A 27262-nucleotide genomic window follows, 5' to 3' on the forward strand; every position below is an offset into this window, starting at 1 on the left:
ATAGTTTCGAAGTTGGTTGTGTTGAGTTAAATGTATGGGCTCTAACCCCCTACCTATCTTTCCTTGTATCCTGGGGGTGGGAAGGGTATTGGGAAATACTGCCAATTCTGTCTGAAAAGACACAGTAAGATACTAGGTATATAAGGGTCATGCTTTCACTAAAATACTAAATATCACATGGCTGGAATGTAAATTGTTTCCTTGCCTGTCTTAATGTTGCTTTTTAATGGACTGGAGAGAAATAGAAACTTGTAGACTTTCTGCAAGTTTGCACAACGGGAAGCGGCTACTTCTGATGTTTGTATTCACTCAACCTTCTGATGTTTGTATTCACTCAACCGGGTTTGCAGCGACTCCTGAGTTTGATAAGTAGGTAATGTGGTGAGGAAGTATTACGAAACAGAGGTTACTACTGTTCAGTGATGATGGCAGAGGAGAGTTACAGTTGAACAATAAGCAATTAGTTTCCTCTCGCCATTAAAGAAGGGGGAGGAGTGTCAGCCTTTATTGAAGGTGTGGAGGGTGACTTGTGGCCTGAGAACTATCTGGCTGCATTAAAATTGGGAAGAACCTTCAGGATGTCTTTGTAATTCAGTGTTTATCTCTTTGCACGATTTTCTTAAAACCAGTTTCTGTGTTTTGGGTTCTTGGTTTGTTTTGCGGTAACAGTTGATTAATAAGCAAATGATGATTGTGCATGTTATCACATTTAAAAAAAGACCTGTTCTGTATAAAAGTTTAGATTTGGCCTCAGATTTTGGTTTTGTTTTATTTTTCAAGTTAGGGTTTCTCTGTGTATCTTTGGAGCCTGTCCTGGAACTCACTCTGTAGACCAGGCCGGCCTCAAACTCACAGAGATCCCCGTGCCTCTGCCTCCCTAGTGCTGGGATTAAAGGTGTGCACCACAAGGCCTGTCAGATTCTCCTTTTTTTTAAACCAATATGAGCCAGTATGAAAGAAGAGAAAGGATACTGTTATTGAGACAGCTTTGAACCTAGCTTTCTTCCATTTGGGAGTAGTTTTGATGAGAAATTAAGAAGGATAAATGACTTCTAATTGCCAGAATCAGTAAAATTCAACCAGAAGGGAGCATTAGGGCCTAAGTTATGTTAAATAAAAGTCAAGCATAGTGGAAACAAGTGTAATGTGAGAAGGAGATCCACAGATAACTAAGGAAGGGTGGTTTACTCCCAGCTTTTGTTTCCACTGAAGGGAAACAGTGATTGGGGATTGATTATGAGATAGTAGGAACCGGAATAGTAGTAATAACCATTATACATCCCGGATTTGGCAGAATAAGACAACTTAGGCTCTAGGCATTGCAGAAGTAATGTGGTAACCACAGAAACCTTGAGACAAGTTTTTGTTTCAAATGCATTTTGCCCCAAGGGGAAGAACATTTGGTTTTTGTTAGCTGGATCCAATCATTTGTGGGACTCATCTCTTTAATAAGAATTTTTAGGCTGGGCTCTGGTAGTTTACACGTTTAATTCCAGCTCTGAGGGGTGTGGGGAGGCAGAGACAGGTTATCTCTGTGAGTTTGAGGCCAGCCTGGTCTACATAGTGAGTTCTAGAACAACCAGAGCTACACAGAGAAACCCTGTTTTGAAAAACAAAACAAACAACAGAAAAAAAGAATTCTTAAGAAATCATAAACCATTTGGTTCCTAAGATAGTATTTAAAATGAGTGTTCAAGGAGGACAGACTTGCCGATTTGTTAGGTGGGCTCAGGTACACTAGAAGCTTGTCACCCTCTAAGCAAGAGAGCTAAATTGGCTGATTCAGTTATTGAAAGAAGCAGTGTTTATTGGTAGAATAGGCAATTGAGAGGGACGGGTAGAGGCAGTGTTTGCATGCAGAATGGTTGTTCCTTGATTAAGTAGATGGTTTGTGCTACAAATCACTTGCCTCCTGAGTAGTTTCTAAGAAGCTTCTATAATTTGTGATTTGTGCATATTAGGAAAGCCCTTTGCTCTTGACCTGCTTAATCTCAGACATTTAATTTTACATTTCTTATCTTTAATACTATTTTTAATACCCTTAATGAAGTTAAGGCTATTTTTCTTTTTAAAAAAATTCTTACTCTTGGTTGTAGAAATGGTGCACATTCACTGTAAGAGCTTAAAGCATTGAAACTATTGTTTTCTGTCTAAGTTCTTAAAAGTCAATTGATAGAAAAATGCAAAAATTGTATCTATGTAATGTTCTGATAAATGTATACATATGTAAATTGTGTTTAAGTCATGTTAAACATGCCTATCTCTTGAGTATTTTTTGCTTTTTGAGACAGGGTTTCTCTGTAGTTTTGAAGCCTGTCCTGGAACTTGCTCTTGTAGACCAGGCTAGCCTCAAAACTCACAGAGATCCGCCTGCCTCTGCCTCCTAAGTGCTGGGATAAAAGGTGTTTGCCACCACCGCCCAGCTTCCTCCTGTTTCTAAATGCTGGAATCACATATAGCACCATTATACTGGGACTCTAACCTGGGGCTTCATGCATTTTAGGCAAGTACCCTACCAAATGAGCCATGTCCCTAGCCCAAATGTGATGATTTTGAATCAGTTTAAATAAGCCTCCCCCCCCCCATTTGAAAACCCTAAAGCAAACATTTGAGATTTTACTGTTTATATTATGTGCCTGCATGTAGTTAGAGTTCAGGAGATGTTATTTGAAGCTATGGCACTTACAGGGTATATAGAAGATGAGAAGATGTCCTTAAGCTAGAATAGGAGATACCAAGGTCATTAAACTTAACAATCATAGTGCTTCTTGGAAAAGATACACACAGGGTTGAAGAGCAGGCCTGCGAAACACAGTTGGGAGGAAGTGGTTCGAGAAAAAAACCAGATACATAGTGGCTGTTTCATTAAGGAGGGTAAGCAATGTTTTCAGACAGTGAAAACGTATGAATAATAATAGTAGCAGAGAGGACTGGGGTGTGGTGCAGTTGTAGAGTGCTTGCCTAGCATGCACAAAGCCCTGGCTCTATCACTAGAACTGCAGGAGTGGGGGCAAAAGGCCAAAGAAGTTTAAGGTTCATAGTGAGTTTGAACGTGAACTACGTAAGACCCCATCACAAGAAAAAAGAAAACTGCACCATTTACAGAGTACCTACTGGAGGACCGATAGGAGAAATGTGTAATGCTGTCTTTGTGGTGTAGCACTGACCTTACAAGCATAATCTCACAGCATCTGCAACAGCCTGCACTAGGCCTTCACAGGCCAGTCATGATGGATAGGGAGGGGTTCAGGGTCCTTCATCTTCTATGGAACTATTGGCTTTTGATGGATTCTGAGGAAGGAATAGTTATTGACTTCGACTGTGTGCAAAACGCAGAAGCTAAACCTGTTACCACACAACTATCCTGGTTAAAATTCAAAGTGTTACAAAAGACATAAATGGAAAAAGGACCTGTAGGGAGAAGAAGTGTAAAACGGGAGGAAAGAGAAGCTGGAAGATGAGATTAAATAGAGCGAATGTACTATATACACGTATGAAACTGTCAAAGAATAAACTTAGTTTAGTTTAAAAAAATGAAATGTCTTTCTAGATAAATAGTATCCCCATTTGCAGATAAGACTAAAGTCCAGACATCTAAGTTACTGAGTTTGGAAGAGTCTTGGCTGTATTTAGTTTTTCTGACTCTACCATAGCATTAAATTCAGAATTCATTAGTAGGAGCTAGACAGATGGCTCAGCTGTTAAAGAGTACTGGCTACTCTTCCAGAGGATCTCAGGTTCGATTCTCAGTACCCACATGACAGTTCAGTATCCATTCGTAGACTTGGGGGCATTAAATTGGATAACTAAAGATGATAATTGATTTCATCTCATGAGAATTGGTTAAAAGGGGATGGGTGGTAGTTGAAGCCATGGAGTTGGTAAAGTGTGTAAAAGAGGGCATGAAGCTAGAAGAGGAGAGATCACAGATAACAATACTAGAGAGCCATAATGCCTCTCAGATGACACACATCCATGCATCACACATGGAGTTTTGAATGTGCAAGAACACAGTTGGAAGGAAGAGGTATGAGATGAGCCCATGGAAACGGAGGCTGGCCTTTTCTTGGAATTTGACTGAAGTGCACTAGCCTCTCCTACTGCATGCCACGCATAGTAGAGAGAATAGTGTGAGCCTTTGTGTGAACATGCAGCTGTGCCAAAGCTGGCCATGTTTTTTCAACAGGAAACATTTGCAAAATTGTGACCATATCTCCTTTTATCAGATAAAATCCCTAATATTAGGCAGTATCTTAACTATCATGTGAAATGGATTGAGATTAGCTTCCAGGGCTTACTGGAAAACATCATTTGACATGATTTTTATGTATTCTACTGTAAACCCACAACAGAAGCCTTCAGCTTTTCATGGATGGAAGGTGTCCATTGAGATTCCTGACAGAGCAGTTTTAGGGGCCCCGTCCATGGCGGTGAAAGCATACGGAGCAGTTCATGCAGGCAGGAGTGCCTGGTAGGATCGTGCTGACCTTGTGGTGGTGGACCAGGAAGCAGACAGAGCTCAAGGTCAGGCTGTAACCTTCAAGGCCTGCTCCCATGAGTGATTGCAGCCAGCTTGGGACCACGAGTTCAACCGCAGTATGATTTTTTTTTTAAGCTATACATTTTTCTTCTCTCCCTTCCCGTCCTCTCCCCTTCCCCTCTACTCTCTCCTGTGACCCCCCCACACTCCCAGTTTACTCGGGAGATCATGTCTTTTTCTCCTTCCTATGTAGATCCATGTATTTCTCAACAGTATGATCTTGTGGCGACTGTCCTGACTTCCACTGTAGCAGTTTCTGCTTCAGTCAGGCATGAGCACTCCAGGCTCAGGCAGGAGGCTGAACAAAGGCAACCAACCCTGCCACATACCTTGCTCTCTGTCTCAGCTGTACACATCCCTAACATGTGCTGATCCCGTCATGCCACCCTCTTTGCTCGGCCCTTCCCTTGGCACAGGCTAGTTGACTGTAGCTGCATGTGCCCATTTTCTTGTCTAGAACACCTTTTGATGTGTGGGGTGGACTCCTAAGGCCACATCTGTGAGTTGACCATAAGGAATCCAACTACCCTCTCACCGAGTTTGAGTTTCTGATGAGAGTCTGAAAGGTGACTGACTGCCACGAGAGAAGGTTAGGAGAGCTCTGCTCCTGAGGCCCGGGGGTGGGGGGGTGGGAGTGAGGGGGTGGGGGGCTTGCTGTGTTTGCCTTTCAGAGTTGTTTATCCTCCTCGTTGTCTCCCTTACTGCACACCACCATCCTTTCAATAGGTTGCCTTTTCATGTAGTTTAGCTGGAGCTGTCTTTGTTCCTCAACTGAAATGTGACAAGTACAATTTCCCTATAAGTTCAATTACAATTTTCTGAACTGTTGTTTGGTATATATTGGGATAGTGTAACCTTTAAATGCTTTAGGGCTTCAAGGTGTATGTGAGCATGTGTGCTAGTTTTTGTTTTTGTCAACTTGACCCAAAACTAGAGTTACCTGGGAGGAGGGAACCTCAGTTGAGAAAACGCCTCCATCAGATTGACCTGTAGGCTTGTAAGTGTGGCATTTTCTTGATTGTTGATGGCTGTGGGAGGACTCAGGTCACTGTGGGTGATGCCATTATTGGGCAGGTGGTCCTAGGAAGAATAAGAAAGGTGAGCCTGAAAGCAAGCAAGTAAGCAGGTTTTTTTTTATGGTTTCTCTCTCTGCTTCTTCTTGAGTTCCTGCCCTGACTTCACTCAGTGATGCCCTGTGATTAACACATATAAGTCAAATAAACAGTTTTCTTTCCAATTTGTTTTTGTTCAGCATTTACCACAGCAATAGCAAAATAATTAGAATACATACTATATTTGAGGAATCAGACTTTACTCACCTGATATAACTACCAGTTTGCTGCTTTGTCCATAACGTAGGTAAAGATAGATACCCTCAAAACTCCATAAGACCACAAATCAAAATTCTGTAACTGCCTACTGTTTGTCAAATTATGGGGAACAAATTTAAAACCACCCTAAGCAAGGCTAACTCTTCTATGATAAAGTCACAAAACAAAAAAGAAGCAATAGATTATTTAATACAGACTTTCAGGAAAATTGACTGTTTAAGGACAAAGAAGTCTAGTTAGGGCTTTTCTCGATGCCATGTTGTGGCAGGACTACTCACTGCTCTACTATGAATTCTCCCTGTTTTCGTGTTAGTCATCAGATCGTAGGTTCTCAGTGTCACATGGCAACCCAGACCAGTCATGCAGTTAGGGGACGCCCACGTGTTAACCTCTGGCCAGCGGGAAGTGGTCAAAGCGAAGTGCACGCATCCTCCTTTATCTTCTCTCTGCCTCTCTGTGGACTGCTTGCAGATGTAATTGCAGAAGAAGCAGCCTGTTAAAAAAGGCGCGAGGACAGGTTTTATGGTTGCTGGAATTAGAACTAGACCTTTATGATTGCAAAGCAAATGTTTTAAAACCAAGCTACGTTGCAGTCCTTTGTGCTTATTTTTTTAACTTTCTCAAAGCTGCAAAAGTCCTTTGTCCCCCACCCCCATCCCTCAGACAGGGTTTCTCTGTGTAGCCTTGGAGTTTGTTCTGGCACTCACTCAGTAAACCAGGCTGACCTTGAACTCAGATCCACCTGCTTCTGAGTGCCGGGATTAAAGGCTGCACCGCTACCGCGCCCAGGTCCAAGTACTGATAGTAAAGGAATGGACCTGAGCCTCTGCTGAAGACCACTGGGTCGGTGGACTACCATAGCTACTATAGCTGGGGTCTGAGTTGATGTCTGTGGCCCATGATACCACCAAAGCCACACAGATGCCCAGGGTCTAGGCCACAACTTGTAGCCATGTTGGTGTCTGGGGCCATGATGTCATCTGGGCCCTTCTGCTGCCTAGGGCCATTTCTCGGTAAGTGTTCCTGCAGCAGCCAGGGTCTGAATTGATGTCTGTATCTCCTGTTACCACCAAGGGCTGTGCAAATGCCCAGGATCTGGTCTGCCACAGGGCCATGATGACTTCTGAACCCAAGCTGCCACAGAGGGTTATGTCTAAGGTTTGTGTTCCTGCTGTAGTTAGGGTCTGTGTTGATGTCATGGCCTGTGTTACCATAGGAACTATGTGTGTTCAAATTCGAAGGCCGTGCTGAGCCTGCCTGTCCCTTACTGGCCCTAGGATAGCTGGTTCTGCTGCTCTGTAGCAGGAAAGTTTGCCCTGCCCCTCATGGGAGAGCTGCGGGGTGGGAGGGGGAGGGGAAGCATGGCCTGGAAGAACTGGTTCTGCCCCTCATCTGACCACCTGAGGGGGTGATCCCAATGGCTCAGGCTGACCAGGTGAGTAGCTCAGTTACCACCCAGACCCACATCCTGGGCCTTAGGTTGGCCCACCCTAACATCTACTCTATATATGACTTGCTGGAGCTTGTGAAGGGACTGGTCCTTTGGAATCCAGGGCAACAGTAGGATATCCTAGAGGAGTTCCGGTGAGGGTCCAGTGAGGATGGTGTGCCAGAGGCCTTTACCAGACCACTGACTCATTGCAATGAACATTTTTCGAATGGGGCCGATGGACAAAGGGTATACTGTGTAAGATATAGAATAACAGGATGACACCTGATATCAACCTCTATCTGCACATCCATGCACATGCCCCATTGCACATGCATACACTAGTCACACATACATACACACACATGCATGTGCAGGGAAAATTTTAACCTTTACTTAGTGGCTTGTGCTTTGATTTTAGGGAAATTGTTATATACTTCAAGATCATAAATTTTTAAAACATGCTACAATTTAATTTTTGGATTTACATTTGGATATTTAATAATCTAGTGTTGATTTTATAGTATGTTATTAGGTAGGTATCTATTTATTATTTTAATTTAATTAATGTATTTGTTTTGAGACATAGTCTCTATGTAGTTGTGGCTATCCTGGAACTTACTATGTAGACTAGACTGGACTCAAACACAGAGAATCTGTCTTCTAAGTGGTAGGATAAAAGGTGTGAGCCTCCATTCCTGGACCAGGGGGTCTACTTTTTATTTATTTGCACATACCAAACTATTTCAATTCATAGAAAAGCAGTCTATTCTTCAGTAATTTGAAATGCCACCTCTATCACTGATGCAATTTTGTATTCACAGTGCTCTTTTACGGAGTTTTCTGTTCTCTTCTATTTCCCCGTTGTTTAATTAAAATCCCATGCTCACATCACCGTAGATCTTCAGTCACTCTGTCTGGCGTGATTCCACCTGTGCCTTTATCTTCAAAATCACCTCTGTCTTCTTGGTGGTTTGCTTCCCGACATTTTGGAGCCAATTTGTTCAGAAAGATTAGGGTTTTCAGTAGAACAGTCATGTCAGACAGTCTGTTTGACAGCTAGTTTGGGGAGCACTTTTCAGTCTGTTGCCCTAACTGTTCTGTTGCTGTGAAGAGACACCCACAATGAAGGCAACTCTTAAAAGAAAGCATTTAATTGGAAGGTTTCTTTCAGAGTAGTCATTGTCATGGTGGGAAGCAGACAGGGATGGTTGTTAAAGCCAGAGTTTTACATCCTGATATACAGGCAGCAGGCAGAGACAGACACTGAGTCTGGCATGGGCTTCTGAAACCTCAGAGCCCACCTGCAGTGGCACACCTTCTCCAACAAGGCCACACCTCCTAATCCCTCCAAGCAGTTTATCAGCTGGGGACTAAGCATGCAAATAATGTGAAATAAGGTGGGGTTCATTCTCATCCAAACCACACACACACAAAGTCCGATGTTACAGACTTATTCTAATTACAGGAAAATCAAGGGCCTACCTAATTTTCATAATTTCTCTGCCTATCAAAGAGACTGTTGTGGAAACACACTCAGAGCATGACATATACCTTGTATGATTTGCATGGAGCTCCTGGCTCTTCATCTAGTACATGTGGTGTGCAGTAGGGAGAGACATGTGGTATGCAGTAGGGAGAGGGTAATCCCAAGGAAAGATCATTTCAGCAGTCCTAATTTTAAAGAACATTAGAAATGTGTGGGATTCCCTTACTGCAGAAGGCATGATAACAACAGTTCCTGGATTGCTGAAGAGAAACAGGTAGCTCATATTGGACATTAGGTTTATCTATTTTACTTTGTTACATGTGGGAAGGTGTGTGTTTGTGCATGTGATGCAGAGGCAAGAGAATACCAGGTATTTTTCCTCAGGTGTTGCTTTATTATTTTATATTATTATTACATATTTATTACCAACATCATTATTTGAGACAAGGTCATACTATGCATCCTTGACTAGCCTGCAGTTTACCACGTAGATTAGAATGGCCTCGAATCACAGAGGTCCTCCACCTCTGGCTCCCGAGTACTGGGATTAAAGGCGTGCACCACCACTGCCCGGCTCAACTTAAGTTTTTGAGAGAGGGTCTCCTACTGGCCTGGAGCTTACTAAGTAGGCTGTCCCGTGAACCCCAGGGATCCACCTGTCTCTTCCTCCCTAGCACTGAGATCAGAAGTAATACTGCCCTCCTTGGCTTTTATGTGAGTGCTGGAGCTGGAACTGAAGTTCTCCCCCCAGCAACTGGACCTAAAGACTTAAAAATAGTATAAAGCATCCACTAGGTGCTCAGACTCTGACCTCCTAGCATGCAACTGGCATGCATTCATTTGCTTGATGACATTGTACTTACATGAGCTTGTATTCATAACAGAAATGTATGCCTTGATTTCCCCAATAATTATTTTGCTATTTGAGCAAAATATGGTTAACTCTGCATCCTTTCATGGGATTCTTGAAAACCTACTCAGAGTCAGTTCGTCTTTCTAAGTCATTTTACAGTATAATTAAATATTGCTTGTTTTTTCCTGAGACCAAAGACAATTCCATACTTTAGGATTTTTTTTTTGTAAAGGACATATAAGGATAGTTGGCAGAATTTTAATAATGTTGTAGACTAGATACTAGTACTGTATCAATTATCTGATTTTTTATTATATAATACAATGTCCTTTTATTGTTGTTGTTATTGTTGTTGATTTGTTTTAAACAGGGTCTCTCTGAAGTAAGTCTTGGCTGTTCTGTATGCCAGGCAAGCCTTCAGCTCAGAGAGATCCTCTGCCTCCCACGTCCAGGAATTAAACATGTGCAACATCATACCGGCAGTTCTTGTTTTTAATAAATAATGCCCTCAGGGCTGGAGAGATGGTTCAGTGGTTACGAGCACTGACTGCTCTTCCAGAGGACCCAGGTTCAACTCCCAGCACCCACATGGCAGCTCATAACTGTCTGTAACTCCAGTTGCAGGAAACCTGACACCTATGGCAAAACACCAATGTATATAAAATGAAAATAAATAAATAAATAATGCCCTCAAATATTAAAAGGTAACAATAACTGTAGTTGATTCAGAGATGGCTCAGAAAGAGAATTTTTTGTCTCCTTATCTCTGTTCTCCTCCCCTCCTCTCTCCACCCCTTATATTTCTCAAACTCTCTGCTCCTATGCTGTATTCTCCAACTTTCTCTCTCTTTCCCTCCACTATTCTTCCTCTCTCTTTCCTTCCTTAAAGAACACACACACACATTCACTATTTTTTTCTTGAGTCAATGAATCCCTTTAATTTTAGCCCATGGCTCTAAACATCTGAACTCCACAAGACTTGTGAAATACACTACAGCCTCTACAGCCTTCTCTCCTGACCGTCTTCATCTTCAGAAGCACTGGTTTCCCGTTTTCTCTTTTTTCATGGTCACTGGGGTTAATCTCATTTCTAAGTAATGTACTTAATTTACTATGTCTTGACTTTTCAGCAGTGGGCATTACTTGAGGAAGGGTTTCATTCTTGGAAGAGTTTTTTTTTAAGACTGGCAAGAAGCTTGCTGTGACTGGCACAAAGAACTCAGGAGCTAAAAGGCAGAAATGTCAGCCACACAAGGCTACAGACTTAGTCGGGTACCATGATGGTGACTTGAGACTTATAAAGACAGTGACACTTGAACAAGGGAGTGTTGTGATTGCATTTGTTTGGGCATGGTTATTGGTCTATCGGGAGAGCCCACGGGATGTGGGGACCAGATAGCAAGAAGGATATTGAAATAGTTTAAAAAAAAAGTTTTGAGGGGTAGAATATGCTGGTCTCTTGTACCAGGCTGTCGAATTTTCACTTCTGTGTGTTTGCATACTGTCCCTGTCAACATTTTCAGCATCCCCCACCCCCGCCAAATACCCTGATGCCAACGGCTGTGGTGGCACAGACCTGTGACCCTAGCTAGCACTTGGGATGTGGAGACAGGATCTCCACATTATGTAGTGATTTCCAGACCTGCCTGGGCTGCATGAGACCCTGTCTCAAAAGACAAAAGCAAAACACACTCCCTGGTGCCAAACAAGAAGGTCTGGAACCAACTCTGGGTGGAGGCCAAAAACTAAGGTGGAGCTAAAGATGACTGCAAACTTGGGAGACAGGGTCGACTGGGTGGTGATGCTGGTGACCAAAAGAGGTAATGAATAGGGAGGATCGGGTTTGGGAGAGGGAGGGAGGGATTGGGTGGGAAGGTACGTTCAGTGTTAGTTTTGTTGAGTTTGAGATGCCATGGGATTCAAAAGATGGAGGCAAATGGAAATGTAGAGTTGTGGGGAGTAAATTGGGACTGCAGCGCAGATCTGTTTGCCCCAGCCTCCAAGGCCTATTGAGAACTAATAAGCCTCTTTCCCAGGATAGCAGCTACAAATGAATGCGTCCAACACAAAAAGATGATAAACTTGCCTAAAATGTTGATTATTTCTGTTGTTTTGTTACAAGGTTGGTTGTTTGTTTTTGAGACAGGATATCACTCTATATAGCTGGCTGGCCTGGAACTCACAGAGATCTGCCCGCCTTTTGACATATATCACATTCTGAAGTCATGTTGCTTGGTTTTTTAAGTGTGACCTTTGTAGATCACAGCATTGTGTTGCAATATCAAAAGGTTGGAGATTCTGATGGCTAGTCAAATGGCCTGAGTTATGGTAGTCATAGCTTTTTTAAAAAATCTAAATAGTGAATAGAATCAGAAACAAAATTCAAGTAAAAACTCAGTAATAGTATTGACTAGAAAAAGAGACAAGAATCAAACTGGCTGAGTGAGGTGGTACATACCTGTAATCCCAGAGTTTAGGAGGTGGAGCAGAAAGGTTAGGGGTTTCAAGGCCTTCCTCAGGCATATAGTGAGGGTGAGTCTAGCTGGGCTAATAAAGCTCTGTACAAACAAACTAACAAGAAACTAACAAGCCTCAGAATGGCTTAGAAGATGCTGTGGAGTTGTCCATTCTCTCTTCTACCTACTTTGCTTCTCTTTAAATTTTTATTTAATGTATATGGGTGTTTTGCCTGCATATATAGTGTGTTTACCATGGTTTGTGCCTAGTGTCTTCAAGGGCCGGAAGAGGGTGTCAGATCCCCTGGGGCTAAACTGAACAGACAGTTTGAACCTCTGTGTGGGTGCTGGAAATGTGATAAACTCAGGTTGTCTAGAAGAGCTGACCAGTGCTCTTAACCACTGAGATAGTGACCTTACCAGCCTTACCACCACCTTACGTCTCTTTCTAGTCAGTTTTAGCATATACATATGTGCGTGCGTGCGTGTATCTTTTGAATACATCTTTCCATTATTGCTTTGGTTTAAGGTACCTTTTCTTTTTCATTTTGTCTTTTAATTTTATGTGTATTGGTGTTTTGTCTGCATGTGTATATGTGCACCACTTGTTGGTCTGCTGCCTGCAGAGGCCAGAACAGGTCATTGGATCCCCTAGAATTGGAGCTACAGACAGTTGTGAGCTGCCATGCAGGTGGTGAGAATCAAACCCAGGTCCTCTGGAAGAGCAGCCATTGCTCTTAACACTGAGCCACCTCTCCAGCCTTTTCAGCTGCATCATGAATATGGTTGCTTGACAGCAAAAAGGCTATGGACAAAATAGCGTGCTTGATTTTTTTTCTTTCCCTTTGTCTTGCAGTGTGTTTTATGTTTGTGTGTTTGTAGTGTTGACTAGGGAGGAAAGTCTTTTTGTTTTGTTTTCTTTTGCATTTCCTTGATCAGTGACAGTCCTGTTGAAGCAAATGCACCTTGGTGTTCATTGGAATTCGGGAATCTTCTCTTGACTAATACTATCAGCAGCACATTTTTGTGTGCTTATAATTGTGACGGGAGGGCATGAGATGCTAGAATTTCCATGTGTGTACCTGCAGAGGCCAGGGTTGATGTTAGTATCTTTCTTACTACTCACTTTTTTGTTTGTTTATGTGTGGCTTTTTGAGATGGGGTTTCTCTGTGTATCCTAGCTGTCCTGGCACTCTTTTTTGTCCGAGACCGAGTTTCTCTGTGGCTTTGGAGCCTTGTCCTGGTATTCTGTAGACCAGGCTGGCCTCGAACTCGGAGATCCACCTGCCTTGCCTCCCAAGTGCTGGGATTAATTAGTGTGCCACCACTGCCTGGCTGTAAATTCCTATTTGTATTTAAGTTATACCTTTAATCAGGAATGCCTGGCAGAGCAAGAGAGGACCTTTTTGAGTCCTTTGATAATTCTCTACTATAGTAATTCATATGACAGGAATCCTGTACATTGCTTTTATGATCATGTGCTCTTAGTAGTTTTGATTGATTGCCCTAACTACAGCCCAATGTCCTTAGTTCTTTCCTCAGGGCTTTCTTCTGTAAAATATGATTTCCATTAAAATTAACCAAACAGTAAAATGTTTTAGTCATTGAAATCAAAAGTATCTTTGTGTTTGTATATTAAAACTCAAGTGCTGCCAGGCATAGTGGCACATATCTGTAATCCCAGCACTCAAAAGCTGAGACAGAAGGTTTATAAGTTTGAAGCTGTCTAGGTGACATAATGCAACCCTGTCTCCATAAAAAAAATAAAACAACAACAACAAACATCTGAAATGATAAAATAAGGGATAAGCTGTAGAAGTTTGGGAATGTATACTTAGATCAAAATAAAGAGAGTCAGGATCAATTCCTGACAGCTGCTGGTGTTCTTAACAGTTGGCCTTCCTAAGTTAAATATCACCTTCTTTGTTATTTATTTCTTCTCCCCCCCCCCCAAGAGGGTGTGTGTGTGTGTGTGTGTGTGTGTGTGTGTGTGTGTGTGTGTGTGTGTGTGTGTGTGTGTGTCTGGAACTAGATCTGTATATCAGGCTGGTGGTTCTGCCTGTTTCTGCCTCCCTAGTACTGGGATTAAAGGTGTATGCTACCACTGCCAGGCTTTATTCTTTAATTAATTAATTTTATTTAGTGTGTGTGTTTAGGGGTCTTAGGGAAGCCTTATCTACCTATCCAGAGTACCTCCATTGAAAGGTTTTTTTTAGGATTATTTTACAGAGTTCTTGGTTTTTGCAAGGCTCTTCATAATCTTTAGTTTTGGTTGGTGTTCCTACCCTTTTCTTTCCCCATCCTCTTCTCATACCCTGTTTAAGGAATTCTTTTCTCATGGCTGTATTACAGGTATTATTGTGGGCACCTATGTGCTACATACAGCTCATGAGTGGGAGCCAGGACAGTTTATGGGAGCTCATCATGTGGGTCCTAGGGATTGACCTTTAGCTGCTGAGCTCCCCACAGCCTCCTTTTACTTTCATGTGTGCATTATCACTGAGGAAAGTTAATAGGCACCTGTTGCAGCCTTGTGCCAGTAGTCATTTGATACTACAGCTGTGTGGCTTTAAGAATGACTGGTATGGCCAGGCGGTGGTTGTGCACATCTTTAATTTCAGCACTCAGAAGCAGAGACAAGTGGATCTCTGAGTTCAAGGCCAGTCTGGTCTACAGAGCTAGTTCCAGGACAGCCAAGACTACATAGAAACCCTGTCTTGAAATACAAATCAAAAAAACAAACAAACAAAAGGATAGCTGGTAGTAAAAAATTTACTTTGTTTTGAGACAGGGTTTCTCTGTAGTTTTGGAGCCTGTCCTGGAACTAGCTCTTGTAGACCAGGCTGGCCTCAAACTCACAGCAATCCACCTGCCTCTGCGTCCCAAGTGCTAGGATTAAAGGTGTGTGCCACCACTGCCTGGCTAGCCTGTCTCTTTTTATATATTTTCATTTTCTTTATTAGAACAAATATGTTCCCTGAGATAATAGTGTTTGGAATCTGAGAAAAATCAATTATAAGATCAGTGTTGATTCTGATAGTTGATTCTGTCTCTTTTCCTACCTCTCCCCCTTTCATTGTTCATAAGTGATTTTTAAATCATTTCTCTTGAAAATAAGCATGGCCTTAGCATTTTCATTGGCCTGTTACTTAATTCTCAAGGTATATTGTTCTACAGATCTCTCAGGACTTGGATTTTAAGTAGAAAATTTTTTTCTTGCTGTGGTTTAACAAACAATTTTAATTGCTCTCTTAGATTCATCATGTTACAGAAAATGGAGGACTTTATAAAAGACCGTTTAATGAAGTTTTTGAAGAAACACCCATGCTGGTTGCCGTGCTCACATATGTGGGGTATGGCGTGCTCACGCTCTTTGGATATCTTCGAGATTTCTTGAGGCATTGGAGAATTGAAAAATGCCACCATGCCACAGAAAGAGAAGAACAAAAGGTAATTGTCAGGGAGTCTTTGGTTCTGCTAAATAGAATCCGTTCATGGAAGTGTTGTCATTTTCACAGTTTCCCCCTCCCCCAAGTGGAAATTTGTGCACATGGAGTTAAACTTTGAGACAGGAGGATTGCTGTGACTTTGAGACCAGCCTGGGGTACAAAGTAAGACTCTTGTCTCAAAACAAAGCAGACACCAAATAACAACTGTAACAAACCTTTGTGAGAATACTCCACAAAGAAAGCTGAAGACAGCGTTGAAGGCTGGAGAGTGACTCGGAGGCTCAGAGCACTTGTTCTTAAAGAGAGCTGAATTCAGCTCCCAGCATCCCCATGGGAGCTCACAGCTGCACCTTCTGTTCCGCACACAAACATGCAGGCAAAATACTCGTGTACATAAAGTAAACATCGAAGACAAAATCAGAGCAAACTATTTAACTTTTTTTTTTTCCTTTTTGAGACAGGGTTTCTCTGTAACCTGGCTGGAACTCACTCTTTAGACCAGGCTGGCCTCTAGAGATCCACCTGCCTGACTTTTCCTGAATGCTGGAATTAAAGGCATGCACTACCACTCCCATGCAACATTGAACTTTATTTTAACTTAACCACATTACTAGAGCTTATTGAAGCTGACAACAGTATCCTTATTTCATAGATTAGAAAGCTAACAATCACAAGCAGTGTGTCTAAAAATCGCCTAGTTTTATAGTATATATGGTGCAGAAGGAATGTTCATCCTTCTCTCTGGATCCTACATTGTGTTTAAAATGTTTATAATGCAGAGACTGGATTCTCTTGGACACATTGGACATAGTTGTCCAGTTCACAGGTCAATGCCTGTCCCCAAACAAACATGTCCCCAAGCTAAATGTGGCAAATGCTCTTGTTTTAGTAAATAGAGGGGTAGTGACTGTTTCCAAGAGGAAGATCAGATTCAGTTCAGGCCACTCTTAGAATATTCTTATACCTTTATAGCTTTTTACAGTGCACATGTGTTACCTATTCCTAATAAACACTCAGCATTGAAAGTTTTTTTTAATTTATTCTTTGAGAAGTCATACAATGTGTTCTGATTGTATCCACCACAATCCCCAAATATTTCCCTTCTAGTCATTCTCCCTGCGTCCCTCCCCACTTTATTTATTTTAAATATTCCACTCCATCCCATTAGTGCTGCTTGTGTGTGCCTGAGTGTGGGGCATCTACTGGAGCATGGCAACCCGCTAGATGCTGACTGAGCTATTCCCTAGCCCCTGGCATTGGCTTTTTATTCTTTACATTGTTCTTTGTGGACTTGGAGGGAGTCAGATACAGGGTGGTGAGATCATCTCCGAATGAGCATCCAGTTAAAAAAAAAAAAAAAAAAAAAAGAGTACTCTTCGAAAAAGCAGGAAAGAGAGGCATGGTGGCTCATGTCTATAGTGCCAGCTCTTGGTAGGCCAAGTCAGGAGCATTGCTGTTGAGTTCAAATTGTGAGTTTCAGGCCAACCTTCATCTTTAGGTGAGTACTTTCAGTCCTGTCTCTAAACTGATAACTGGCCAATTTCTCAGTGACTGGACGAGAGTCCTCTGTAAAAACAGTATACTTTCTTAACTGAGCCATCTCTCCAGCCCTGTTTCTGCTACTTGAGGTTCTATCTTAAAGTTATCTTCTCTAGTAAAAAAAATAGTGCCCAAATAAAAATTGACAGTACAGAGTTTTTTTGCAGTATCCTGTACTTGGAATGCATTATTGTGTCGATTATTGTTGCACATTTTGAAATCTTTGGGAACTGAGTATCTGCCAGCATCAAGATATTTATTATTTCATGTATGGCCTTCACGGCTAAGTAGATTAGGGTTCAGAAGTACTTTGGTCTTTTCCAAATGGGTAGCTGTTTTAGTACCTTCAGACAAAGTAGATTTTTGTTTGTTTTGTTTTGTTGGGTTTGTTTGTTTGTTTGTTTTTGTTTTTTTAGACGGCTTCTCTGTGTAGTCCTGTCCATCCTGGAACTTATTCTGTAGACCATGCTAGCCTCTGTCTCAGAGATGCACCTGCCTCTGTCTCCCAAGTACTGGTATTAAAGGCATGTGCCACTACCACCAAACTAGAGAGTTACAGTTATAGTTTACAGTTTTAGGATTAATTTTATTTGTATTTCTGTGTATCTCTGTGTATGTATGCTCTGTGTGTGTAGTGGCCAGAAGTGGGTGGCAGATTCCTGGAGTTAGAGAACAAGAATGCCCTTTAAGCAGAGTACATCTTTCTATATATTTTTATTTTTCAATTTTTTAAAGATTCATTTCTTTTATGTGTATGGGTGTTTTGCCTGCATACTATGTTTGTATATCATGTTTGCAGAGCCCTCAGAGGCCAGAAAAGGACATGGAATTCTTTGGAACTGCTGTCAGCTGCCATGCGAATGCAGGAAAACAAACCCAGGTCCTCTGGAAGAGCAGCTAGTAGTCTTAACTCCTGAACCATTACAGCCCTCAGTTGTTGGTTTTTAATTTTTTGAGACGGTCTCACTATATTGCTCTGGATGTAGACCACGCTGCTGTCCTCAGACTCAGTAATCTGCCTGTCTCTGTCTGCTTTTAATAGATTTTTATCTTTTCCACTCTATTTCAAAGATTTAAATAAACATGAAAGCTATTTCATGATTCCAGTGGTTTTATGCATTCTTCTTTTATTCTCTTTACCAAAAGTCAAGGATAAATAAGACTCTAAATTGTCTTGTTGTCAACCTGTTTCAGGGCATGTTATCTCAACATCAAAGCAATGTTATTTGCCTCAAATGTATTTGTCTCTTGATAAGTTGAAATTTGTACCCTAGTGTGTCCTTCACTGTGATTAAAAGAACTTTAGACAGACAGCTTCAGAGGAAGAGCAGTTTATGGAGGCTCAGTTATCGAAGAGCTTTGTAGGTCTGTGCTTATGAACCTTCAGTGAGGCATGATGGCGTGCCCAGGGTGGAGCAAAGGTGCCCACCTAATGGCAGCCAGAAAGTAGAGGAAGAACTGAGGCCAGGGTCTCACCATCCCAAGGGCACATCCCCATTACCCTAATGTGAGGTTCTGTGTGCTGAAGGTTCACAGCCTCCCACTCAGGCTGCTATGGACCTTTCAGAGACTTTTGGTCCAAACCATAATGCCTGGACTCTAAAATTAGATGGAAATTGATGGGTTAAAAGTGTCACTGAGGATTTTTCTTGTTGTACCTGTAGCTTTACTTCTAGTGGCTGCAGTCTGGAGTGAGCGCTGCTAGGGTTTCCAGCTCCGCCCTCTTACCTGCTGGGTGGTCAACAGCATTGTTTAAATTTTATTCTTTTTAATCTACAGATACAGACAACTTATTTATTAAATATTTCTCAACTAGAGATTATAGAGAATGTGTTGGTATAGTTGAAAGTGCCATATTGTAGGCCACTGAAGTAGAGGGGGAACCAGATGTTTATAGCATTCCAGAGCACTGGATTGGGTGTCAGAGTCTCTTCCCCCAGCTAAGAAGCCACGCCAGATTTGGAAACTGCTCTTGCCACGAATATCAGGCTGTGGAATGTGGAAGCTGACTGGTGTTGCCAGTGTGAGGATCTGCTGTGGATCTGTGTGCAGGTTACCTGATGTAAGAAGAAAAGCAGTGGCCCAGCCTTAGAGATCTTCCCTGTACCGTCACATCACTTCCATAGCCCGTCTCAGGAGTGCCTGCCTGCCCGCCTGTCTCATAGTGAGAAGCAGTGTGGCCTTGGGACCAGGGTCATAGTTTGGAATTAAAAAATCCACATCACATCTGGCTATGGCTCAAGCTGGTTCCTTAACAGAAAAAAAAAATTCTACCTTTCTGAAGGTCAGAGAAACAACATCTTTTGTAAGAGGGTAAAGAGATATTCAGGTATGTAAAAAAGCATGTATATGTAAAGCAATTGGCAGGTACCCTAGTGTATTATAAATAATAGATAGGAGTTCTTGCTGCTTTTATGATTATTTATCTTTCCACCTCATCGTCATTTAACAATGTGTAGACCCCTTTGTTGGGACAGAACTGCACATTATGGACATGAATAGTTGGAAAGTTCTATCTCAAAGTGGTTGCGCCCATTTTTCCCCCTGTGAGTATAAGGAAGGCCTGCATAGACACTACACTAGGCGAGATCTCTGTTTTAAACAATGTAGCATGTTTTCTCAAAGACTCCCCTTAAATAAACCACTGCAGGATATTTAGTGACTATTTAATAAGGTGACCTCAGATTACTTTTGGTAGTGTTTATGGTGACCCCTAGTTAGCAAGTCCATGAATCTGAGTTTTCCTCTTGAGTAAAGGAATCTCTCTTAACTGAAGAGCTGCAAGCCTAACATATAGGCAGGTATCAAGAAGATACTGGTTCTTTCTATTTATTGTACTAGTGAGGAATTGTAGGCAGAACATCCATGAAGAATACATTCTTAGAGGCTGCTTGGACTTATCTATACTGATTAGAAACTCTTCCCCATCCGTGGACCGGGTTCCTTTCATAGTACATACTTTGTCTTACCAGGCATCAGCTATGTTTGTGTACCTGTTTGCCGGGCAGAGACGTGCCCCTTTACCATATCCCTCATGCCCAGTTGGTGCCTGGAAGGAACTACTCTGTAAATGTTTGTTTAGTGACGGATCATCGTGACTATAGGTCCACCCTGACTATCATTCCACAGTGGCTGGGCTAGGAGGAGGGAAGGGCAGGGAAATAAATGGTGACGTGGGGTAGAAATGATAGGATTTCATTATTTGAAGAGAGATCAACCCACTTTGTTCTTTAATGTATCTTGAAAGTCTGTCAAAGAATTCAGCAACATGGTGAATAATTGAATGAAAAAATAAGTCCTCATTTTAAAATCTTTTAAATTACATCTATTTGTTTATGGGGTGGTGTGTTCCGCATGTGTATGGAGGTCAGAGAAAAACATGCAGGAGTCAGTTCTCCCCTTCCATGTAAGTTCTGAGGTAGTCAGACTTCACAGCAGGTGCCTTTACCTACTAAGCCATCTTGCTGAACCAAGTCCCCTACTTTAACCTTAGTCCTAGAATATTAAAGGTACAAGATTTTTCAGATAATAGACAACCTGATTGTCTGGAATTGAGGTGCCCATAGCAATTTCTCTTCTGGGCTAAGCTTTATGGAATCTAGTTAGCTGCCCTTAGATCTGCTTCCGTATTTAACCGCCACTAAAGCTGACACTTTAGAACTAGGTAGGGGGTCAAGAAAAACTAAATTTGGCCTAAATGCTGTTGTGCCCACTGCTATTGGACCTGACATCCCTTGCTCTATCCATTGAAGCTCTGCCATGCTCTAGCCTACAGCCCTTTTCCTGTCTTGGCTTTTGGTTACCCTTCTGGTATCTGAACCAGCCTCAGAGGGATTGTTTTGCCTTTTCCATGCTGATATTTTTTTCTCATTTTTTTATTAAAGATTTCCATCTCCTTCCCTCCTCCTCCCCCTTCTCTCCCCTCCCTTCCACCCATACCCCCACTCCCTCCCTCTCCAGGCCAAAGAGCCATCAGGGTTCCCTTCACTATGTTAAGTCCAAGGTCCTCCCAACTCCCCCTAAGTCCAGGAAGGTGAGCAACCAAGCTGACAAGGCTCACAGTGAGCCCGTCCATGCTGAAGAGTCCAAGCCCATCGCCGTTGTCCTTGGTTTCTCAGTCCCCCTCCACCGTCAGCCACATTCAGAGAGTCCGGTTTGGTCGCCTGTTCCATCAGTCCCATTCCAACTGGACTTGGTGGTCTCCTGTTAGTTCTTTCCCACTGTCTCAATGGGTGAACGCACTCCTCACGGTCCTGACTTCTTTGCTCATGATCTCCCTCCTTTTGCTCCTCATCAGGACCTTGGGAGCTCAGTCCGGTGCTCCAATGTGGGTCCATGCTGATATATTTAAAACATTCCTTTTTGTTGCTAATAAAAATATGCCTGTGAGAGAACAGTTGCTTAAAGTATTTAGAGTTCATACTTGAACATTAATATGTGATGTTTAGAAAACAGCTGAAAAAAAAAACTGTTTAAAATAGCTGATTAGAGTTAGAAAGGATCTTCAGATTTGCAAGACACAATGCCCTCTTTACATTTAATGTTTTCGTCGGACAAAAAAACGTGTAAATACATGTGTCTATCAGTGCTGGTGAGATGGCTCAGTGTGGAAGGCACTTGTCTTGCAAGCCTAGAGACCTGAATTGGATCCAGAGAATTCATGTTAAGGTGTTTAGAGAGAACCAACTCCAAGAAGCTGTCTTCTGGCCTCCATACATGCTGTGGCATGCATATCCACAATACACATATGAGCGCATGCATGTATACACACTAATATCTAATAAGAGTGAGCCGAGATGATCAGTACTGTGGTTTTACTAGCAGAGGCTAGGGACTGGAATGTACGTGGCTCAGTTAATAATAGAGGGATTGCCTCCCACCACCACATGGGCATACTGTTATCTCAGTACTTCGGAGGGAGACAGCCAGAGTCATCTTTGGCTACATAATGAATTTGAGACCTGTCTCCAAAACAACAAAACGTGCTGTTACTCTAGTCATTGTGAAGACTACTACTGCGTGTGTGTGTGTGTGTGTGTGTGTGTGTGCGCGCACTCTCGTATATCCATGCATATGTACATGCTTTTGGAAATAAATACATGGTAAATAATAGTCAAAATAGTTAGAATTTGATTATCTCTGTCCCTACTTTTGCTTAGCTGGTATCCTTGATGGAAGGGGAAACTGAAAGGGAACAGGTTTATTAAATGATTACCTTCCAGTTGTGACACATTATTATTATTATTATTTATTATTATTATTATTATTATTATTACTATATTTTAAAAATATGTATGAGTCCTTTTCCTGCAAATTTCTTTGAGCCATGTTCAGAGGGCATTGGAGCTCCTAGAATTGGAGTTACAGACTCCAATTTCTGTTACAGTGACTGCTGGGAACTACCTCGGATCCTTGCAAAATCATCAAATGCTTTAAACTGCTGAGCCATCTCTCCAGCCCCAGTATTCTTTATTTTCTTAAAGCAGTGATAGAGATGGTAGGATGCGAGGTGGTTTATTTTGCCTTAAGAAAAAGGTGACTGCCGGGCGGCGGTGGTGCACGCCTTTAATCCCAGCACTCGGGAGGCAGAGGCAGACGGATCTCTGTGAGTTCGAGGCCAGCCTGGTCTACAAGAGCTAGCTCCAGGATAGGCTCCAAAGCTACAGAGAAACCCTGTCTCAAAAAACCAAAAAAAAAAAGAAAAAGAAAAAGGTGAATATTAGAAGGTCTTATGAGAGAGCTGGTCTGTTCTTCACGTTCAAAGAATTCTCCTAAGTTGCCTGAAGAGATGATATCTACTTAGAGGTTCAGCTAAGTCTTAGGCACTTTAGAGTCCAAGTCGATGAAAGATTATTTTAGAATTTATATAAAATCTTTTTAATGTGAAGCATATGGTTTTAAAAATGTTTTTGATAGGTTTACTTAACAGATTAATGTAGTTTGACAACAAGCCCAGACCTGATGGCTGCAAGTTCAGTGATGAGCTGATTACAGTAAAGCACACTTCCACTTTCTTTCTGTGTAGTTGACCCTTTAACTTGGAGAGTAGAGAGTTGAAGTAGGGTCTGCTGTGAACTGATCACGATTCCAGGAAGGGTTCATACTGACATGGGAATAGCACTGTGCATTCATTTTGGCTCTATCGCAACTTAATTTTTTTCTTGTAACTTAACTTTTTACAGACTTAAATTCTAGTTTACTCTTAAAGAAAAGGGAGGCTAAAATTTGTGGGGTTGGGAGTCCATGTTCAGAATGTACTTGTTTGTTTTCAGATAGGGTCTCATGTGTAGCTCTGGTTGTCCTGGAACTTGCTGCTCAAACTCAAAAATCTACCTGCCACTGCCTCTAGAGGATTATTTGTTCGTTTTGTTTTGAATTCTGTGTATATGTGTGCTTTGTATAGGTATATGCATGCCAGTACAGAGGCTTGGATCCCCTGAAGCTGGGGTTACAGGCGGTTGTGAGCTGCCTAATATGGGTGCTGGAACAAGCCATCTCTCCTGCCCAGAATGTACATTCTTAACTCCTGTCTAATGGGGAAAATCCAAGGCCAAAGACTGACTTACTCTACTGAATATGTTAGTAGTTTTTTTTTTTAAATCTTTTGGTGTGGGTGGGTTTGATTTTAATCCTTGAGCATATACAGAGGATAAAAAAAAAAGTCTTAATCTGGGCTGGAGAGATAGCTCAGAGGTTAAGAGCACTGACTGCTCTTCCAGAGGTCCTGAGTTCAATTCCCAGCAACCACATGGTGGCTCACAGCCATACAGATCTATAATGAGATCTGGTACCCTCTTCTGGCATGCAAGCATACATGGAAGGAATGTTGTATACATAATAAATAAATAAATCTTTTTAAAAAAATTTTAATCTTAGAAGTATTTTTGTGTTTTTCTCCTTTTCAACTGGGATTAAAACGTTTTTCTGGCATCTTCCCCTGCCTTATTATGTGCGAAGCACGTGGGAGGGCAGTTTTTTCCAGTTTGCTAGGAAGGGAAACTATTCAATGGCAGAATTATATGACCAGGTTTTATTTCTATGGGTCCAACTTTAAAGCAGTTAGTTCTAAATTCATGTGTTTAGTTCTTTGAAATCATGAAATAATAGGCCAAACACCAACACTAAGTGACTTTTACCTGATCAAAAAGACTTGAAATAAACGTAGAATCAATGCCTTTCCAAATGTATTTTTGATATGTCAGTTAATTAAATATGTACTCCTGAGATATGAAAAGAAAAATTGTGAGACTTTTCTTTAAGTAAATCAGTTAAATTTTTACTGTTTCCCTATTTGTTGGCAGGACTTTGTGTCATTGTATCAGGATTTTGAAAACTTCTATACAAGAAACCTCTACATGAGGATAAGAGACAACTGGAACCGACCTATTTGTAGTGTGCCTGGAGCCAGGGTGGATATTATGGAGAGACAGTCCCATGACTACAACTGGTCGTTCAAGTGAGTCATTTTAGAAATCATTTCTTACCAACAGAAGAATTTGGGTATTCTCTCAAAGTAAAAGCAGCAGCTGAAGATACAATATGATTACTTTCCTGGCAATGCTGTCCTTGTTCTTGGAATACTTTTTGGAGGGAGTGCAGGGATGCTGGGCAAGGGCTGCACCAGTGAGCTACACACACCTCAGCCCTCATTGAACTCAAGGGCTGCACCAGTGAGCTACACACACCTCAGCTCTCATTGAACTCAAGGGCTTTTTTCTGTTTCATTCAGTTCTTTTGTTTTTATTTTGTTGTTTGTTCTGTTTTGGTTTTTGGTTTTTTTGAGACAAGGTTTCTCCATGTAGCCCTGGCTGTCCTGCAAATAGAATAGGTTAGCCTCAAACTCAGGCATTCACCTGTCCCTGCCTCCTAAGTGCTGGGATTAAAGGTGCGTGCCACCACCATCACTGTCCAACATTGTTTATTTTTTGAAACAGGATCTCATTATGTATCTATGGCTGTCCTGAAATTCACTTTGTAGACCAGGTTGGTGTCAAACTCACTTTTTCTTTTAAGATTTATTTATTATGTATATATATATTTATTTTATAAATATATGTATATATATTTATTTATATATATGTATAAATATTATGTATATGTATATATATATTTATATATATTTATTATGTATATATCTGCCTGCATGTAGTCCTGCAGGCCAGAAGAAGGCACCAGGTCTCATTATAGATGGCTGTGAGCTACCATATGGTTGCTGAGAATTGAACTCAGGACTTCTGGAAGAACAGCCAGTGCTCTTAAGCTCTGAGTCGTCTCTACAGCCCTCAAACTCACTTTTTAATACACAAAAATGGTTCATATGTTTTATATATATATATTTTCTAACATACTGGCAACGTCTTGCCTATGTGTATGTTCACTGTAAGTTCATTGTTTGTAGTGGCTAATGCCCACATAGTATTCCACAGTGTAGGTGTGCCATCCCTAGCCATCTTATGCTATTAAGTCTCAGATCCCAGGCACTTAAAGATTCAGCACTTTACCTCTACCGTCAGTCATCTGGACCATGACGTCCTTACCGACTGAGCTTCCGTTATAGGGGGACCATCACCCATCCCTGGGCCTGTGGGAGGACAGTGGCTCCTAAAGGATCCTTGTGTGTGTGTGCTCACATGTGGAATTGCTGAATCAAAGCATATGTAATTTTCAGTGAATAAGTAGTACCAAATTGCCCTCCAGAAGAAAATATTGAATAAAGGCTAGTTTATAGGAATGTTCTAAGCCAGCGTTGGCTATCACACTGTATATAATTTTATCACTGTTAATAAATTAACATTTTTTAAAAATAATTTTTATTCTTTGACAATTTCATGCTTGTGCTTGTTAGATTTTGTTGTACCTTTCTTCTCCCCTGTTAGTAATGAGTCTGTGCTCCTTTTCTACAGATAGTGTCCTCTGTTTCTCTGTATAGTGCTTTTGTGTTACCAGTGTATTATGTCACCCTTAAGTATTAGGCATGCTGTGAGTATCATTAAGTTTTATACTATTGAAACACAGGTACACAGGGAATATAATTAAAGGTGTTATAAACATGGGTTCCTACAACTATCTTGGATTTGCGAGGAACACTGGATCATGTCAGGAAGCAGCTGCTGAAGTTCTCAAGGAGTATGGAGCTGGAGTGTGCAGCACTCGCCAAGAGATTGGTAAGTATGAGCTCAGGGTGAGTTAGGTCACATACACACTTAGTTTTCAAGTGATGGATAATTTTAATATTTGCAATATTTGATGGATAATTTTAATATATGCAGTGTGCTGCATATACATAATGTCCATAGCAAAGTTTTGTATTTGTTTCATTTATGACTTTGTTGGATTTTATTGTTTCGTAACTCTTAGAAGTGCCACTTATTGCATAGGAACTCTCAAAACTAATGTGCTTTCATACTGGCAAGCTAGGGCTGATAATCTGTAGATACTCAGTAAGTGTAAACTGTTGTTACAAATCTGTAAAATGTGAAAGAGTAACTATCTTTTAAATTTTTTTTATTTTATGTGCATTGGTATTTGGCCTGCATGTGTGTCTGCATAAGGGTATCAGATCCCTTGAAACTGTACTTATAGACAGCTGTGAGCTGCCATGTTGGTGCTTGGACTTGAACCCAGGTCCTCTGGAAGAGCAGCCAGTGCTCTTTTCTGTTGTTGTTGTTGTTTTGTTTTGTTTTAAGATAGGATTTTTCTGTAGCTTTGACTGTCCCAGAATGTGCTCTATAGGCCAGGTTAGCCTTGAACTCAGAGATCTGCCTGCATCTGCCTTCTGAGTACAGGAATTAAAGGAGTATACTGCCACCCCAATGTAATAACCCACTGAGTCTCCAGTGCTAGAGGAGCCTCAGAGTGTAGCATAGTTCTTATTGATGTTAATAATAAAAACCCAGAGTCAGATATAAGGCTGAAGATCAGAGAAGCAGAGCAGCCAACCACTAGAGCATTCATTCTTACCCCTACCAATGCTCAGACTGCATCCTCAGGCTTCATTGAGCCCCTGTCTCCTCCCACCTTATCTTCCTCTCTCCACCCAGCCATATCACTCCTGTCTCCACCTGACTCCCAAGTACTGAGATCACCTTTGTGTGAGCTCTTTTTCTCTTTGAGACTGGATCAATTTTGTGTAGCCCAGGATTGCCCTGAACTAACAGAGATCTATCTGTCTGTCTC

At 41.5% G+C, this 27262-nt stretch overlaps 1 protein-coding gene across 1 annotated transcript in view; it reads left to right on the plus strand.

Moving 5' to 3' along the window:
• Sptlc2 (serine palmitoyltransferase long chain base subunit 2) overlaps nt 1-27262 on the plus strand; it is a 70441-nt gene that overhangs the window by 2900 nt on the left and 40279 nt on the right. Inside the window, exons 2-4 of the mRNA XM_038337339.2 lie at nt 15354-15548; nt 24388-24542; nt 26102-26250. Coding sequence (XP_038193267.1) covers nt 15354-15548; nt 24388-24542; nt 26102-26250 — 499 coding nt within the window. The remainder of the gene's footprint in view (nt 1-15353; nt 15549-24387; nt 24543-26101; nt 26251-27262) is intronic.

Source organism: Arvicola amphibius, chromosome 7 (assembly GCF_903992535.2).
Source record: "Arvicola amphibius chromosome 7, mArvAmp1.2, whole genome shotgun sequence".
Classification (NCBI taxonomy): domain Eukaryota; kingdom Metazoa; phylum Chordata; class Mammalia; order Rodentia; family Cricetidae; genus Arvicola; species Arvicola amphibius.